Consider the following 19,549-nt stretch of genomic DNA (forward strand, 5'->3'; position numbering starts at 1 on the left):
TGGTGCATGCAGAGGGGGTTTGTGAGTGCCCAGAAAACCTCCCTGATTGAATATAATTTCCCCACGCAGCTTGGGTAACTAAATCCCCCCCCCATGGATGGTGTAGCAGCTGAGGTAGCACTGTCCGGTCATGAGTATTATAATAAAATATAGTCTGTCTATGTGTTTAATACAGACTGATGCAGCCTTGATGTATGATGCTGTCTATATGGTCGCAGTTGCAACACAGCGAGCCGCTCAGATGACTGTCAGCTCTTTGCAGTGTCACCGACACAAGCCATGGAGATTCGGACCTCGATTTATGAATCTCATTAAGGAGGTAAGATTTTTGCCTGTTTTTAATGATCCTTTAGGAGAAAAGGACCTGTAAGTTCTCCATTCTGATTTACAGATGGAGGTCAGCACTGAGTGCAGGCAAGGAATGACTTCTGTGATGCAAGTAGGGTACAGGCTTCTTATGGTTTATAAACTTTGAGTCTTTGGGCTCTATTCATCATGTTAATTATCGGGGTCTGAACGGACCCCGATAATTAACATTTGAACTCGCCACGAGTTCCGGAGCAATTCATCATTGCTCCAGGCGCAAAGACAGCTGATCAGAAAATCAGCTGTCTCCCCGGAACTTTTCAGTGTTCTTTTCTGAGCAGTGAATCTTTTCACTACTCCTTATAGAGAAGCGCAACTAGTGCGCCTGCGTGACCTACAGGTCACACGTGCCCTCAAGAGCCGGAAGGATCTAGACAGGGGCGGAGGGATCTGAAAGGAAACCTCTTCACAACCCGGGACTCCTTCCCATGTATCTGTGATATCTCCTGCATTACCCTTTTGATGAATGGCCCAGACACTTATTTTCTACAATTGCAGGTGAAAATGAAAATTTTCACTTGCTTTTGTAGAAATTAAGTGATGATGAATAGAGCCCTAAAACACAAATCCCAAATTTTTGTGTTTAAAATTTGTGTGAAACTTTACACATTTGGATGAATCGTAGGGTGCGTGCAGCTCTACACCAATAGCATATGTGCCCTGTTTATGTAAGATACACTTTTTTAACTTTTGATAGCAAAATACTGTAAACATTGTCTATTATGCTGTATTGAAATCAGTGGTGTAACTAGGGTATTTGGAGCCCAGGGCAAATTTGAAAAGGGAGCCCACCACCCCCCCCCCCCCCCCAGTGTGACAAAAAAAAATGGGCGTGGTCACTTAAAAATGGGGCGTGTCAACTTGACACACCCCTTTATTTTCAAACTGAACATTCCTATCCATATGCACCTTAACCCCAGTAGTACCCCTTATACAGTACCCCCAGTATGCAGTTGTGGTCCCTCTTATGCAGGCCCATAGTAGTGCCCCTTATACAGTATCCCCAGTAGTGGTCCCCCTTATACAGCCCCCAATTAGTTCCCCTTACTCAGTACCCCCAGTAGTGGCCCCCCAAATGCAGTGCCCCATGTAGCGTTCCCCCTTATGCAGTGCCCCCAGTAGCAGTCCCCACAATGCAATGCGCCCAGTAGCGGTATCCCCTTATGCAGTGCCCTTTATATGGTGCCCCCAGTAGTAGTCCCCCTCCCGCTATGCAGTGCCCTTTATATAGTGCCCCCAGCAGTAGTCCCCCCCATGCAGTTTTCCCAGTAGTGGTCCCCTTATGCAGGCACCCTGTAGTGATCCCCCCTATCCAGTGCCCCCTGTAGTGGCCCTTCCTATTATTGCCCCCAGTAGTGGTCCTCCCAGTGCAGTGCCTCTAGTAGTAGGCCCCTTTTATAATGCCCCCAGTGGTAGTTCCCCCCCAAGTAGTAGTCCCCAGTAGAGTAGCCCCCCCCAGTAGAGGTCCTCTCAATGGCACCCCCAGTAGTAGCCACCCCTCCCCCAGTAGAGGTCCCCCCAGCAGTAGCCACCCCCCTCCCCCGTTGTGCAGATAGGTTAAAAAAAAAATAATATATATATATATATATATATAAAAATATACTTACCTGAATCTCTGCTCCTGCTTGCGACGCCGCTCCCGCCCGGGCTGGCGCGCTCAGCATTATGGGACAGACGTCATGACTTCAGTCCCATTACCCACTGCAGGAGCCGGACGGAAGTCCGGCTCTTGCAGTGGGTGCTGCAGCAGTCAATGAGAGTCTATCTGACTATCTAGAAATCACCATCCCTTGATATGGGATGTAGTTTGAGTCCCGGCTGTCGGGATGCTGTTGCTCAGAATGCTGGTGCTGGATTCCTGATACCAACCAGAATCCCAGCGCCAGCATCTGTATTGTGGTGTTTTTTTTTGTTATTAATAACAAGAACAAGAAACAAGTTATTAATAACAGCAAGAATCGAAGGAATCTTTAATCTAAGTACAAGCACTCTGAATGAAACTCACATACAAGTACTCAATAAAGGCCTCAAATTTGCTCCACATAAAAATATGAACAAGTTCGAAACGTATCTAGATTTAAACAGATTCATTAGGAAACTCACACTAAAGAAGTACTTTAGAAATGACAACAGACTAGAATACAAACCCAAAACAGATTCCCTCGGCTTCCAGCACTCAGAACTAAAACCAGCCTCAAAGTTCTACCCACAACATCTACGTGGTCCATTTATCGACACATTGGAAGCATTGGTTACCAAAGACCTGGACAATCATAAAAGCAAAAACAACATTAAAGTAAATCTTACAAATACAGAGCAAGTTGCTCTACGCGAACGGATGAACAACACCAATCTCATAATCAAAGCAGCGGATAAGGGAGGTGGAATTGTCCTTCTAGACAAATCAGATTATTTGGAGGAATGCAATCGCATTTTAAGAGACAAAAACACATACACAGTCATGGATGCAGATGCCCCAAAACAATACCAAATGCAACTACAACTCCTACTTAGGGCTGGCCATGACAGAGGCATCTTAACCAAAGCAGAACATCAATACCTAGACAATCAATAACCAATAATACCTGTCTTTTATTACCTCCCCAAAGTCCATAAAAACATAAACAAACCATCAGGCAGGCCCATCATCTCAGGGATTAATTCCCTGACAGCCAATCTATCTCAATATCTTGATAGGTTTCTACAACCATACATCAAGCAACAAAAGTCGTATCTAAAAGACACATCAGATGTACTCAAAACCCTCACAGACATACAATGGGAACCCGTTTACTGGCTATGCACTAGGGATGTGCACCGGACCATTTTTGCCGGATTTGGATTTGGTTCTAATCCGGATTTGGATTTGGATTTGCCAAACTGCGGTGACTGGCTTTGGATTTGGATTTGGATTTGGATTTTTTTACAAAAATTGACAAAAAAAGCTAAAATCACATAAATTGGTCTTTTTTTTCTACCTAGAGTATTATTAACCTCAATAACATTAATTTCCAGTCAATTTAGACCATATCACAGCTTATAATATTGTTTTCAACATTATTGGCCAAAGGTTGCAGTGAGCTGACTGGTTACTAAGCGACAAAGCAGCGGCACAACGACACAGACACCACAGTATAAAGCACATCTATGACACATTGCCACACAGCAGTGGCAGAAATGAAAAGTAGTGCACCCACCCAGTGGGGTACGGCCAGCAGAATCACAGTACTTGTTTACATAGTGGGCTACGGCCCAAGGAGTCACAGTGCACAATCTTATTCACATTACACCGCCCATAGTGTCCCTGATTCACATTACACCATAAAGTAGTGTCTCTTATTTATGTTACGACACACAGTAGTGCCCCTTTTACACAATGCCCACAGTAGTGACCCTTTTACACAATACCCACAGTAGTGCCCCTTTTACACAATGCCCACAGTAGCGGTGTCCCTTACACAATGCCCCCAGCAGTGGTGTCCCCTATGCAGTCCCCTTAGTAGTAGGGTCCCCTATGCAGTGCCCCCAGTAGAATGCCCCCCAGTAGTATGCCCCCCATTAGCAGCCCCCCCCAGTAGTATGCCCCCATTAGCATGCCACCCAGTAGTATGCCCCCCATTAGCAGGCCCCCCCAGTAGTATGCCCCCCATTAGCAGCCCCCCCAGTAGTATGGCCCCCCCAGTAGTATGCCCCCCCCAGTAGTAGGCTGCCCCAGTAGCAGGCCCCCCCAGTAGTAGGCTGCCCCAGTAGTAGCCCCCCTGTAGTATGCCCCCCCAGTAGTAGTAAGCCCCCCCAGTAGTAGTAAGCCCCCCCAGTAGTATGCCCCCCCCAGTAGTATGGCCCCCCCAGTAGCAGGCCCCTCAGTAGTATGGCCTCCCCAGTAGCAGACCCCCCCAGTAGCAGACCCCCCCAGTAGTATAGCCCCCCCCCAGTAGCAGGCCCCTCAGTAGTATGGACCCCCAGTAGCATAGCCCCTCCAGTAGCAGACCCCAGTAGTATAGCCCCCCCAGTAGTATGGCCCCCCCGCACCACCAGTAGCAGACCCCCCCAGCAGGCCCCGAACGGGGATCCGAGTCAGGCGGTGAACACCCAAACAGGGTTCAGGCGGACTCGGATCCCCAATGTTCGGAGCGGTTCGGATTCCACAGAATCCGAACCGCTCATCTCTACTATGCACTAGTGAAATGACATCACTATACACAGTGATCCAGCACGAACAAGGTCTACTAGCCATAGAGCAAATCCTAAAAGCAGACAAGACTTACAGATAGATCAGACAGACTTCATAGTAAAGAGAGTCAGATTCATATTACAACACAACTATGTGTGGTTCAACAACAAATTCTACAAACAAACCAATGGTACAGCCATGGGGACTAGATTTGTACCGAGCTACGCAAACCTCTTCATGAGCGTTTGGGAGGACAGTACCATCTGGTCCCAAGACAACAAATTTGGTGCAACTTTAGTCCTCTGGTGACGCTATATCGACGACATCCTCTTTATTTGGAAAGGGGATGAATCTTTCCTAAACATATTTTTGAGCTACAGCAACAAAAACGACAAAAACTTAACATTCACCACAGACTATAGTCGCAATAGAGTAAACTTCTTAGACCTTACGATATTCACTCATGATAATCAACTACTAACAAAAACATACCACAAGACAGTAGATGTCATTAGCTATATTTTATCAACTAGCTGTCACCACCCCAACTAGTTAGGGAGCATACCCATGGGACAATTCCAGCGAATAAGACAAAACTGTACACTAACACAAGACTACATTGAACAGGGCAATGACATGAAGAAACAATTCAGATCTAAACCATATGATTCCAGAGTAGTAGAGGAAGCTTACAACAAAGCTCTACTAACAGATAGAAACAAGCTCATCATGCACAAACCAGAACTGGTTACTACCAATGACAAATTTAAAACATGTATGGAGACACACTTCAGTCGTGATTCACCATCTCTTTAAAGGATCATGAAAAATCACTGGCACATCGTCCTGCAGGATGAAAAACTGACAGATATTCTCCCAGACAAACCACACATAATTTTCAAAAAAGCACCGGACCTCAACTCTAACAAAAACCATATTGCACCCACCAGTCTAACATAAAGAACACTGACCAACCACAAATTGGGGGGGTTTCTATTCTGTGGACACTGCTCCTACTGCCGTTTGCACAATAGTACCACTAAATGCACAACATCCTTTAGGTCCAACTAAACCAAACAAGAGTACCAGATCAAGGAACAAATCACTTGTGACAATACAGGACTCATATCTATACATATTAAATTATAATTTATTAAAAGTTATGTTTTAATTAATTGTGCACCACCCAGGACAGTTTTCTTTCCTTTCTTTCTGTGCTTATAGGACTCATATCTAGCAGAGTGCCCTTGCGGCCTACAATATGTGGGAAGTACTAAGAGGAAACTATGTGTAAGGACTGCAGAACACATACGAACATCAGAAAAAGCCTAGACACCCACAGCCTCTCAAGCCACTTCAAAGATACCCACAACAATGACCCTAACGGACTACACATAATAGGGATAGAACTGATCCAGAGGAATTGGAGGGGTGGCAACTTTGAGAAACACCTAGATCAGGGGTCTTCAAACTTGGCCCTCCAGATGCTGTGGAACTACACATCCCAGCATGCACTGCACATAGTTTTAGCATGCTGTTATATTAAAAAGGTGGCAGTGCATGCTGGGATGTGTAGTTCCACAGCAGCTGGAGGGCCAAGTTTGAAGACCCCTGACCTAGATAAAGAAGAACTTAAATGGATATTCACACTCAAGACACAAACACCAAGAGGACTGAACATCTATAACATAGTCAAATCAATAATTAATTATTGATTACCATACCCCAAGCTAGTTCACTATAACAGCTGCCAGCTAGTTCTCATTACTCTTTCTTCTCAAACCGATGATGTATAACAATTTACCTATTTATCGATTGATCACTATCCACATTTTATCTAACGTGTCCCCTTTACAAATATTAACCTGTAATACCCAGTCTTGATAAAAAGACAGATTCATGCAAGCATGCTTACCACATTGATTTTAGTCAGGCGATCCAGATGCATTAGTAAGTCACATCAATGAACAATGCAATATTGATGAGAATGGTCTGATTCACAACCGCACATCATATGCAGTCTATATCAATATTCGCCACAGACTTGTCAGTGTAAGGAAATTATTCCTACAACGGACTAGGTTATACAGTAGGACTACTAAATGCACTCTTTGGTCAGGTAATTTTATTTACTCGTAATTCATTGCATTAGTAATCATGCAAGTGACAAGGCATAAACAAGCTCAAGCATGAATGAGGTCATAATTCCTTTATGTACAACATTCCGCTATCCACAGAATTTACTGCAAGTTCCCAATTTGTGGAGTAACTATCCATATACATAAAGAATCACATGCAATGCTCAGGTGATGCAGAGCAACCAATTACCCACCTTTGTTCACTTTACCATGATTTGTATCCATGACAACTGTCAATCATCATGTCTCAAGTCATGAGCACTCCCCTTATAAAGGAACTACTAGCTCACTTACTTCAAGTCCCTGAAGAAGGTTAACCAGCCGCTACGCGTTGGACAGAGACAGCCTTACACACACCATCATCTTGATTTATTGCCAGCGAATCCATCAACGAACCCACTGACTTCGTCCGGCACACAGCACACCCGGCGCTGCATAATAGAACTACATTTCCCAAGTCTTCGCCGTGGCCGGCGAACAGGAAGGAACCACAGCGAGTGTGTAACGTGGCACACACTCAAGCAGCAGGCAGCGGGTCGATTACCATCAAGGAGAGTGGAGGATCGTGGTGTTTCACAGGACATAGGGTAAGCTGACGGACCGGAGGGCACGGGACACCTCCCCTCCAGAGCGCCATCACCTAGATTTTTTTCTATAATTTTTTATCTATCTTTTATCCTAATTTTTTTTTAAAAAATTTCCACTATCTATTTGGATGCTCCATGTGACAATTACCCACCCTCAAAGATCATATCCATTGTGCTATATGCACACAACCCCTCTAACAACAATTACTAGTCCCAACCATTTTGGCACTAGACACCTCCGGATTCAATCCAGCATCCATCACTATCCCCGTTCCCTATACCTTCCCCTCTACCCACACTGCATCAGAAGTGTCATAAACCTGCACCCCAAAAACAGTTAGTGAGTTAGTAAGATCTGCTTGTTGATGAAAACACACTGATACTTTTCAGAAAATACATGTAGCCATAGGGATCATTGTGCTTTATATCAATGCAAGGAAATTATACTAATAATCCCTTTTGAATAGATAATCCCTTAACAGCTTCATAATGGGTGTAAGGTACAGTCAAAGAGATTCCTGGGCTCTTTAGGGAGTCGGGGAGATTGATCGGAATGGGTATGAATGATCAGAATGGGTACCAACTACAGAAGTCCGACGCAGGCTGGTAAGTACCCTAACCCTCCTCTCTCCCCCCTAACCCTCCTTTAGCTGTGCCTATCCCTAAGACTCCCCAAATGGTACCTAACCCTAAATCCCCCCCCCAGGGGTGCCTAAACATAACCCTCTCTTCCCGCACCCTACACCTAACCCTCCCCCCAGTGGCGCTTAACCATAACTCCCCCTCCCCCTAGCCTAACCCTTACCCTCCCCGGGGGGTGCCTGACCCAAAGTCCTACCAGGAGTCCCTAAACCTAAACCACCCCACCCCCCTCATTGATCGATCCGGCGTCCTTCTGTATTCCGTCGTCGGGATTAAGATAGGCGTCGGTATTTCGACGCCTATCTCAACTCCCCTGTAGGGCTTTAGTTGTCCGGCTATAGACCGGCGGCACGTAGTCCGCCGATCTATTAACTACATCCCAACTGATCCTTTTTCAAGGAGTCTCCCTGACAAACTGGGAGAGTTGCCAAGTATGATTATATGGCGGTCACTGCGATGTTCTCTGCATTATCTGGTAGTCATTGTGATGTTCTCTGTGTAGTAATGTTGTCACTGCGATGCTCTGTGATGGGCGAGGTCGTGTACTACAGGCAGCAATATTTAGCCATTGAGTTTTGAGACAGTTGAGTCTGCATGCTCCATTGAAAAGTGTAGATACCCACAGCCATGGAGTTGAGCCTTGTCTTTGCCCCTATGTACAGTATATACATACATATAAATATTCCCAACCATCCCCATATATTATAAATAATATACTGACTATATACACACACATTAATGTCAGGATATGTAAGATCTGGGTAAATATTTTATATTTTAGACTTTATTTGTATTCTTTTAATACATGTTGAAATCCCGGCATCGCATTCTGACAGCCAGCATCCTGAACATAAATATAGAGGGGTCGGGTTAGGTGTTTGCCGCTGGGGGGAGGATTTAGGTTTAGTCATCACGGGGGGATAGGTTCAGGCACCAGGGGGGGAGGGTTTGGCTTAGGCACTAACGGGGAGGGTTAGGGTGCGGGGTGGGGAGGGTTAGGGTGCATGGAGGGGGGTTAGGGTTAGAGGCAGAAGGAGGGAGGGTTAGCATAGTTAGGTACCCCTGTCGGGATACTGAGCATTGGGATGCCCCTGTTGGTATATTGACAGCTGTCATCCCGACTGCCGATATTTCATACCCTTCCAGTATATACTACTGTTCTCTCTTGACGTAAGCCTTGGCACATTTGCTACTGTTTTCTGCTGCCATCAATCTGGTGCATATGCCACACATATGTAACTGGTCTGTCCTGGCGTTTAAATTGGCACATATGCCACTGGTCTCTCCTGGCATAAAACTCTCTTGGTGTAAAACTGGTCAATATCACCGGTGACTGCAAACACTCCACCATAGGCGCACCATCGTTTGCACCATTGATACGAAGGCACAGTGTCTTGAGAAAATGAAGAAAACATGGCCTCTGTGGTTTTGGATCTGCGTAGCCTCATTACCTGACACGCCAGTGACACTCCCATAACAGGCCCATGAGACGGCCACCTCCCAGGAACGCCCGTAGCTTTCTGCCGCCAGCTCAGATGGAAGCGATCACACACGCATCGCTCCCACAGTGCTTTCTGCATACACTCAGTGCTATACATGTGCCGTAGTGGAGTTCAGGACTTTTCGCTCATAGGCAGCAACAAACAGTCGCTCAGCTGCGCCCACATCGGCATTGTGTCCTCCTGTGAAACAGGCCCATTACGTATTTGCACATATAAGTTGCTCTGTGGTAAGATCAGGGGTGTCAGACGATGAGAATAAGGGTTTATACCACTAAACAAAGCCTTCTCCCCAGAGTGTGCATAATTATGTGTAAAATTTGGAAATCGGGTGCCGCTCCTGCCCCCTCTGAAGGCAGGCAAGCCTCCCGGCTGCCCCCGACTACTCCCACCCAAATCCCATGTCCCCGCAGTTATAAGTGAATCCCCCGCAGCGGTGGGAGGGGCGGTGACGTGATTTAGGTTGAATCGCGCCTGAAATGCTTCGCCCCCTTCTTCACAATGCCTTTAATATCAACATTGTGTAGCCAGGGCGGGGCCAAAAAGATGCAATAGTGTGACCACGTCCCTGCTCCACCCCAAAATGCCGGCCACGCCCCCTGCTATTCCGATCTGGCTGCCCCCTCCCAGAAGGGGTAGCCAGAATGTCGGCAACCATGCAGCAAGGTCACACAAGAGCCCCGACCCTTCCAGCCAAACCCCTCCCCCCCACGCGCAGTTATAAGAGAATCCCCCGCAGCGGTGGGGGGCAGTGACGCGATTCAGGCTGAATCGCCCCTGAATCGCCCCACCCCCTGCTTCACGATGTTGGGGACGTCCCAGGAACAGCCCAGGTGACAAATAAATCATAGTGAGACCAGGAGGGTTTAAAAAGTGTAGTCACAGCAGCATTTGTGTGTTGTGGTTGGATGTAACCTGATTCGGGGTAACGGCTCTGGCTGGACTGGATGCAGGCTAGCAAGAATCAAAGGGGGGGATGGGGGCTGTGCATCTGGGTGTGCTTTTAATATAAGAAATGGGTGTATTTTTGCCCAATATTTGCCTAGGTATTTTACTCAACACCATGTTGAGGTACAGCTGTGATGCTAAAAGCTAAACATAACCCTGGTATCCTCTCACGCGCACTCTCTTTTGGTTCACCATAGTAAGTCAATTATATATACCTGCCCCCCCCCCCCCACACACACACACACACACACACACCTCCCGGTGATCCTATATAGAATCAGCCCCTATATTGGCAGTCGGCGCCGTCAGTGCCCGAGGGCACCTGCATGTGGCTTGTTGGTTGCCTGAAATAGGCACCCTGCAGCGATTAGTGCTACTGCAGAACCCCTAGGCAGCTGGAGGTAGTGTGATACTTACTGGAGCCAGCAGTGGTGTCAGCGGCGGGTGTTAGGAGGCGGGGCAGGCACAGGGCGTAGTGCCGCCTTGATACGGTACTGCAAAATCCATGGAGTGCGGGGAAAACTTGCGATTACAGCGACACCACAGTGTTGAAATAAATAATAGCATGAAAATGACATAAACAAAGAAATAAGTAAACAGATAAATAACAAAGTGCTGCAGTGATTTTCCACTGTGTACAAAACAAGTTTTGCCGCTTATTGGTATCTGCTTTAGTGGTTACTAAAAATCCCAGTACTTAAACCCTGCGGAAAGAGCACAGAACATTACTTAATGGAAACATTTCATATAAAAGAACATTTGGCTGTGAAGACAGAAATTACTAGGTGATAATCTGATAGATGTTTCTGCCAGTAAAAGTATTTGCACATTAACTTGGTCATTTTGAGCACTTCTCAATTACATCACTGTAGTAGACAATATGACCAATTATAGACGGATTTATAATAGAGCTAAAATGTGTTATAAGTTAAAGTTACAGGTGTACTTACAGTGCATCCGGAAAGTATTCACAGCGCGTCACTTTTTCCACATTTTATTATGTTACAGCCTTATTCCAAAATGGAATAAACTAATTTTTCTCCTCAAAATTCTACACACAATACCCCATAATGACAACATGTAAAAAGTTTTTTTGAGAATTTTTTCAAAATTTAATAAAAAAAAAACCCTAAGAAATCACTTGTACATAAGTATTCACAACCTTTGCTCAATACTTTGTTGATGCACCTTTGGCAGCAATTACAGCCTCAAGTCTTTTTGAATATGATGCCACAAGCTTGGCACACCTATCTTTGGGCAGTTTCGCCCATTCCTCTTTGCAGCACCTGTCAAGCTCCATCAGGTTGGATGGGAAGTGTCGGTGCACAGGCATTTTCAGATCTATCCAGAGATGTTCAATTGGATTCAAGTCTGGGCTCTGGCTGGGCCACTCAAGGACATTCACAGAGTTGTCCTGAAGCCACTCCTTTGATATCTTTGCTGTGTGCTTAGGGTCGTTGTCCTGCTGAAAGATGAACTGTCGCCCCAGTCTGAGGTCAAGAGCACTCTGGATCAGGTTTTCATCCAGGATGTCTCTGTACATTGCTGCATTCATCTTTACCTCTATCCTGACTAGTCTCCCAGTTCTTGCAACTAAAAAACATCCCCACAGCATGATGCTGCCACCACCATGCTTCACTGTAGGGATGGTATTGGCCTGGTGATGAGTGGTGCCTAGTTTTCTCCAAACATAACTCCTGGCATTCATGCCAAAGAGTTCAATCTTTGTCTCATCAGACCAGAGAATTTTGTCAGGTGCATTTTGGCAGACTCCAGGCGGGCTGCCATGTGCTTTTTACTGAAAAGTGGCTTCCGTCTGGCCACTCTACCATACAGGCCTGATTGGTGGATTGCTGCAGAGATGGTGGTCCTTCTGGAAGGTTCTCCTCTCTCCACAGAGGACTGCTGTAGCTCTGACAGAGTGACCATCGGGTTCTTGGTCACCTCCCTGACTAGAGCCCTTCTCCCACGATCGCTCAGTTTAGACGGCCGGCCAACTCTAGGAAGAGTCCTGGTGATTTCGAACTTCTTCCATTTATGGATGATGGAGGCCACTGTGCTCATTGGGACCTTCAAAAGGAGCAGATATTTTTCTGTCCCCTTCCCCAGAATTGTGCCTCGAGACAATCCTGTCTCGGAGTCCTACAGACAATTCCTTGGACTTCATGCTTGGTTTGTGCTCTGACATGCACTGTCAAGTGTGGGACCTTATATAGACAGGAGTATGCCTTTCAAAATCATGTCCAATCAACTGAATTTACCACAGGTAGACTCCAATTAAGCTGTAGGAACATCTCAAGGATGATCAGTGGAAACAGGATGCCCCTGAGCTCAATTCTGAGCTTCATAGCAAAGGCTGTGAATACTTATGTACATGTGATTTCTTAGTTTTTTTTTATTTTTATTAAATTTGCAAAATTCGCAAAATAACTTTTTACATGTTATCATTATGGGGTATTGTGTGTAGAATTTTGAGTAGAAAAATTAATTTATTCCATTTTGGAATAAGGCTGTAACATAACAAAATGTGGAAAAAGTGACGCGCTGTGCATACTTTCCGGATGCACTGTATACTGTAATATGCGTTACACAATGGGGCTAGTGGCAAGTTGCCACGGTTATGCCCCAAATCACAGACACAGTTTGTGTCCTTTAAAAAACTCACAATTGCGACCATACGCAAACTGACATCTGTCTTAAGAAGCGCGCCGGTTGGCAACATTAGCGCCTAGTTTACGCCAGGCACACGCCGCATATACTTACACTCCACTTGTTCCCATGTTTTTAGCCATTTATTTTATTTGCAACAGAAATATTTGATAACTGGCTTCAATAAAACAGCAAAACCCCTCTAATGCGGCAGTATCAACCTGTCTTGTGTTAGGAAAATAAAATTTTTGCTTTTAAAGATGCAAACAAATCTAATATAGGCATAAGCAAAAAGAAAAAACAACACTATCAGCTTAGGAGAGCATAGAATGGGGCACAAGCAGGCATACATGCCACAACCAAATCTGCATGGGCAGGCACATATTCGGGCACCCCGTTTTCCAGGGTTGGGCAGAGCTGAATCACACAATTTACATTTTGCAAACTGTCAGGTTCGCACTATGCGCCAGCCCCGGCCCTCGGTGTTCTCTCACGTTTCTAGTAAGGTGGTCAAGAAAAGTTGTATTGAGATGGCAGGTAAGTAACTCTGAGCCCAGGGGCAAGCAGAGGTAAAGGCCCTTTGAAGGCAGCTTCAAGTCTATGCTTACAATAAGATACAAAGGAATACAGAGGTAGATTGGCCTAATGTTTTTGAAGCTACAGTATGTCCTTCAGCAGGATACTTCCTCTCCTGGAGCCTCAGAGTGAGATCTGTTATATGTATAGTTATAATTGCAAGTGGTAGGATTGTTCTTCAGACCCCTGTTGCTGGCTCCATGCAAGACGAAGGACCCAACTGCCATCTTGTAGCCTCTGCCAGCCCCCCCCCCCAAACACATTTTCTAGTAGAGAATACTACAGTAACAAGACTGCTGTTCCTCCTACTTGACTTTCACCCACTTCTTGGTGGGATGTATCAAGCTTTGGAGAGAGATAGTGGAGTAGTAGCAAAGCAACCAATCAGCTTCTGTCATTTCAAAGACTGTGTTAAGTAAATAACAGTTAGAAACTAATTGGTTGCTTTGGACAACCACTTTATCCCTCTCCAATGATTAATACATCTTCCCCTAGAAATGCACTTACAAAAATATGCCACTCATATGTTTTCTGCTCACCATATTGTGACAAACCCAAATACATTTTTTTATGCATTTGGACATCTAAAAACAAAAAAAAGATTTCTTATGACTATAATAAAATGTTACTACCTGGCTCTTAACTTTTATGGAGTAACAAATGTATTTTTATTGCACTAGAGCAACAGGACTAATTTCTAATTTCTTTGTAGATAATTAGTTTTGTTATAATGTTTTACCCCATAAAGTGTCTTTTAATAAGCTTAAGTTATATGGAAACCTAGATTGGTTTTCCAGGAACAGGGAGGAGGCACAGTAGTAAATTAAACCAGTCATGTACACGCAGTGGAGGCAGCCATTTTGTCTGCTGGACTAATACTCCGCTTCAGGGACAGACCCAGTGACTGAAATGAGAAAATGAAAGTCACTAAGTTTTACAACAGAGCATACGTTCTTGTTTATATCTATCCGCTACTGTTATGGCTGCACTTTTCAGTGACTAACGAATGCCTGAGAGTTGAAGTAAAACTAGGGTGAGGGGTTATCCATGGGCTCGTTCCCATTGTTGTCTTCTAAAATCGGAAGGGTGCTTTTAATATTTTGCAGCATAATACTGTCACAAAAAATTGGAAATTGCGTTAAAAATCCATCTCTGAAATGTACCTAAAGTGCAGATTAGTTTTAATTTGCTTTTCCACTGCAAATATGTGAGCGAGCCCCAAAAGGAACTAAGCAATGTAAAAGCTAATATACCAACACAACCATAAGCCAGTAAGTAATTTACACAAAAAAATCATATGTTCAACTGGTCTTCTGAAACAAGGTATAAGAAGCTCTATTTATTTATAATTATATTTTCTAACTACTTTATATTCTTCATGAATTTTTCCTTCATGCTTTGTGGCAGTGAGGATCTAATCCTTCCTGTAAAGATCTCTGCAGGATACAAAAATAATGAGAAAACAAGAAGAATTAGTTAGGGAGATGCAGATGTAGTTTTGGCGCAAAGCTACAGAAGTTTAAACCATTTTATATTCATATTGCTTTTAAATGCTAATAACTATTTATGACACCAACGAGACAAGGGAACATGTAAATGAAGGGGGTATTGATCAGTCGTATCTGATTGGTTGTGAGCCGGAGAAGGTGGCATGTGATTGGACACTGTGAACTTGCTCCCCGTCTTCTCTAGGCCTGATCACTCTCATAAGCAAAAATTCCCACTTACAAGTAGATCAACGATTAGGATCTTATACTTGGTATTGCCGGAACTAAAATTTCATTTTCAGTTAATTAAATATATTACAGCACAGTTCATTTTAATTTGACCTTTTATAACATCGGAAACCAGATTTTTTTTTTCAATTAATTTTGCTTTAGAGAGAATGAAAAAAAAAATAAATGTTTTGCACAATTCCGCCATAAGAAATCTAGGAATTGTTTCATGTCAATTTAGAGAAGGATCTCCGCGTGGTAGGGATTTGACGGATAGCGCGCTCGGCTTTAAATATCTTTTCTTGTCTATGTGTCCGCAGGCACGGTGGGATGGTTTGACAGGTCGTATCACCTTCAACAGAACGGATGGCTTGAGAAAAGATTTTGATTTGGATATTATTAGCCTAAAGGAAGACGGCATGGAAAAGGTATTCAGTATTTCTTCAGTGCCCCTTTTACAGATGAGATATTCCTATGAATTCACTTAAATACATAGTTATTAAAGCCTCAGGAATTATATATATTTAACCGTGCTGTGTTTCCTGTCATACTTTATCAGGACAGAAATGTCAGGGTGTCCTGGTGTTACAATGAATGACTGTGTAATTGAGATCTGAAAATCCAGAGACTAAAATTGGAGAGAAGGATTTTCGCTCTCAATTTCTACATAGAAATGGTATTAATGGTATATAGCTGTCATAACTTCAATATTAGTTAGGACAAAACATCTGATTGGTTACTATGCAATACTAAAACATGTTTATAAGGTCCAACCTAAGTGTCTTTGATATCTGTAATTGTATTTTCGATTAACGCTGTAATGCAACTTTTAAAGGCTTCCACAATCTGAAGAAATAAAAGAACATTTATTTACGAATTAAAGTCTGTGGCTTGATCAGAAGTAGGAGACAATTGTCCCCAGCTTACTCTTTGAAAAGCTGGACTTAATTTGGTTCCACAATAATATATTAGGCAGTCCTCTGTGACTGTAAGTGGGTAAGGGAATTATGCTGGGTACACACAAGACAATCTGTTCAGCGAACGATCTCCCTTGAAATTCCTGTTGTGCTGGATGAACGATATTGTTCATCCACACACCAAAGATATCACCAACGATGAACGGCCAACGATCACAAACCCCTATGGAAAATTAACAATATTGTCCAGATTGGCCTGCAGGCATGCCCGATGGACGATATCGTTATCGTCCAGTGGGAGCAGGCATCGTTGGTCGTTCATTGCATACACACAGAACGATATGAACGATATATCGTTGAACGATATCTTTATCTTTCATATCGTTATGATATATCATTCCGTGTGTACGCACCTTTACTCTACAATCCACTACAATGTTTGCACCATTACAGATCAAATGGACTGTGCGGGAGATTGATCAACTATTGGACAGACATAAAGCAGAGAGAAAATGTACCGACCAATCAGCTCCTAGCTGTCATTTTACTGTCATTGGGCAACACAGATGGTGTAATGGTTAGTATTACCGCTTCATAGAAGCGGTAATACTAACCATTCTTCAAAGAATTCTCCCTGTGCGTGCATGGCTTTCCTCCGTGTACTCCAGTTTCCTCCCTCAATCCAAAAATATACTGATAGGTAAATGGGCTCCCAACAAACAAAAATGAACCCTAGTGTGTATGCATGTGGTAGGGAATATAGAGTGTAAGCTCCACTGGGGCAGGGACTGATGTGAGTGGCCAAATATTCTCTGTAAAGCACTGCGGAATATGTCTGCGCTATATATGTATCTAACTGGTAATAAATAAATAATGTCACAGGCTGTGTAGGTTCTATGTACTAAACCTTGGAGAGAGAGAAAGTGTTAACCAATCACCTCCTAACTGTCACTTTACAGGCTGTTTTGGAAAATGACAATTAGGAGCTGATTGGTTGGCACTTTATCTCTCTCCACTTTATCACCCTCCTAGGCTTAGTACATCTCCCCCTGAGTTCGAAAAATGACAGTTATGAGTAAATTGGTTGGTGCCTCTCTCCACTTTAACTCTCCCCCCGTGTTAGGTATTTGCTTCAAACATTTTCTTGCCTCTATCAATGGCAATAGAGAATTCCAGAGTTAATGTGAGGACAGAGGTTGTGTACCACCTTGACTGCCATTGCTCCTACTAAGTAATCGGAGCAATTTAGGCCTGATCCCATGACACACCCAAACCTCTCCCTGAGTCCCACAAACTTTGCCGATGTGTGATGCCACGCCTCTTTTCTTTAGGTCACTCCCCATGTGACTGCCCAAAACCAGGACTGTCGGCAGGTATGGTATATTACCAGGGTTTCCATACGATATGTTGTGGTTTATCCAGGAGAGTCACAGAGTTTTGCACTGTATGTCTTTTTCCTGGACTTCCCTGAATGTAAAAGGTATAATAAAATCCAGGCTATGGATACAACCGAAACAATCTTTATAGTTCCTATGACATATTTAATGATTTTGTTAGTGAAGAGAAGACATGATATAACATGTATGAAGGAGCTGAAGGTAAGATACCGTCGGTCGGAATCCCGGCGCCAGAATCCCAACCACCGGCATCCCGATGGTAAGTATCAGGGTTAGAGGGGGGTTAGGTTTAGGGTTAGGCACTAGGGAGAGGGTTAGGCTGCAGGGGGGGAGTGTAAGGGTTAGGCTGCAGGGGGGGGAGTTAGGCTGTGAGGGTGGAGGGTTAGAGTTAGGCTGCGTAGGGAGGGGTTAGGGTTAGGCTGCGGGGGCGGAGGGTCCCGACCGCCGGAATCCCATACCAAACCCATACGGACTTAGTGAATTCCCTGCTAATACTACATCCTGGATTATTTTAATATAATAAATATGGCCAGCAGGGTTGTAACAGGGCTAAGTTCTACCCTTTTCTACCCTGCCCTAGAACATGTGACATCACAATGATGGGGAGGGGCCGCCGGGACCAGGAAGGAGCTGAGCACACAGAGCATCGTAAGGACGCCCCAGTAGGCTCTCTAGGCTGCAGTGTGCTGTTGCAGCTAAATGCCAGTTCCATGGGGAGCAACAATGCTGCAACCTAGGCTCTGCGGCCTTGGCAGCGGCACCACTCTCCAACCCTAGTTCTGGCGCTGATGCCCAATATGCTCAAATACACTAAGGGGTGATGCCAAGTTATACACTAGTCTGTTGAGGTTAACTTGCTTCTGGACATACTTCTCATGCCCGGGAACCAATTTTTGCATCTAGAGGCAATGCGGTGTTGTACATACCTCAGGAGTAACTGGACTGTATCTGGGCGTTCTCACATAGGCTAAGTCTAGATAGGGCGTGTCCACGGAAGTGTGAGTTGTAAACACGGATGGATCCTTTTGCACCAAAGATAGGGCTGGGGCAAGCTCGCACTGATAATGATGCTGGCTGTGAGAACACGCATAGGATAGAGGTGGTCATATGGGCGAATATACGCATTTAGTACCGTGCACACAGTGTAGGAGCAATTACAGCCGACTTACATACATCTCTGCATCAGGTCCTCGCCATCTAACTAATGAAGACACTCTGTGAAGTGTAGAAACAAACGATATTCAATGTAAAAATCAAAAGCTGGCGACCACCTTCCCTGGCTCTTATTCACATTAATTCCACCAGCAGGAAGGAAGAGATGACTCGTCGTGGGGGAACCTCCTTACATAGAGCCTCCATGTAAGCTGTGAACCAATCAGCCAGTGTGTGTGTGTCTCAGTCATTTGTGATCAAACTTGTAAATCATTATAGTTTTGAAATCTTTAAAGATTACCTCCAGTTGTAATGAGGCTTCTGGTTCTGTAATAATATGCAAGTTATCGTTATCAGAAATAAAAAGAGAAGCCCTGTAAAAAGGAACTTGACTTATTGCTGCTACAAGTTTTTACATCGAGACACTCTGCCGCCATACTAAAAAAAGTGTTATAGTCAGTGGGGGACTGTCTGGGGTCCTGAGCTTAGGGTTATCCATCGAATGCTTATTTAACCATTGATAGTTTCCATCAATTCTTTTCATTGATGGTAGAAATCCTACCATCAATGGAAAACCCTCAGTGGGTCAAACCAACTATAGGGCGTCATTAGCTGGTATCACAAAATGACATAATGGCTGGGAGCCAATCGGAGGGGAGGTCAGAGTTTGAAACTTACGATGGGCTGGCGATGCTAAGGTCAGTGCAACTTAAAAACCCCAAACTTCTGTGTCACTATTGGATCTCCATTATCGATGGAAGAGAAATATTGGACATCTATAATTATTGATGG

The 19,549-nt window shown here is 44.3% G+C and overlaps 1 protein-coding gene across 10 annotated transcripts in view; it reads left to right on the forward strand.

Annotated features, from left to right (window-relative positions):
* The window catches only part of GRIK1 (glutamate ionotropic receptor kainate type subunit 1), a 547,486-nt gene that overhangs the window by 392,566 nt on the left and 135,371 nt on the right, over positions 1-19,549 (forward strand). For 6 of the 10 annotated variants that reach the window (XM_088481659.1, XM_088481663.1, XM_088481665.1 and 3 more), the window contains exons 7-8: positions 176-319; positions 15,612-15,719. In XM_088481659.1, the coding sequence (XP_088337785.1) occupies positions 176-319; positions 15,612-15,719 (252 nt within the window). Of the gene's footprint in view, positions 1-175; positions 320-15,611; positions 15,720-17,539; positions 17,582-19,549 lie in introns of all 10 variants that reach the window. The other 4 variants (XM_088481658.1, XM_088481656.1, XM_088481660.1 and 1 more) reach the window with 1 other exon arrangement.

This window comes from Taudactylus pleione, unplaced genomic scaffold (genome assembly GCF_031769625.1).
Source record: "Taudactylus pleione unplaced genomic scaffold, aTauple2 ptg000276l, whole genome shotgun sequence".
Lineage (NCBI taxonomy): Eukaryota > Metazoa > Chordata > Amphibia > Anura > Myobatrachidae > Taudactylus > Taudactylus pleione.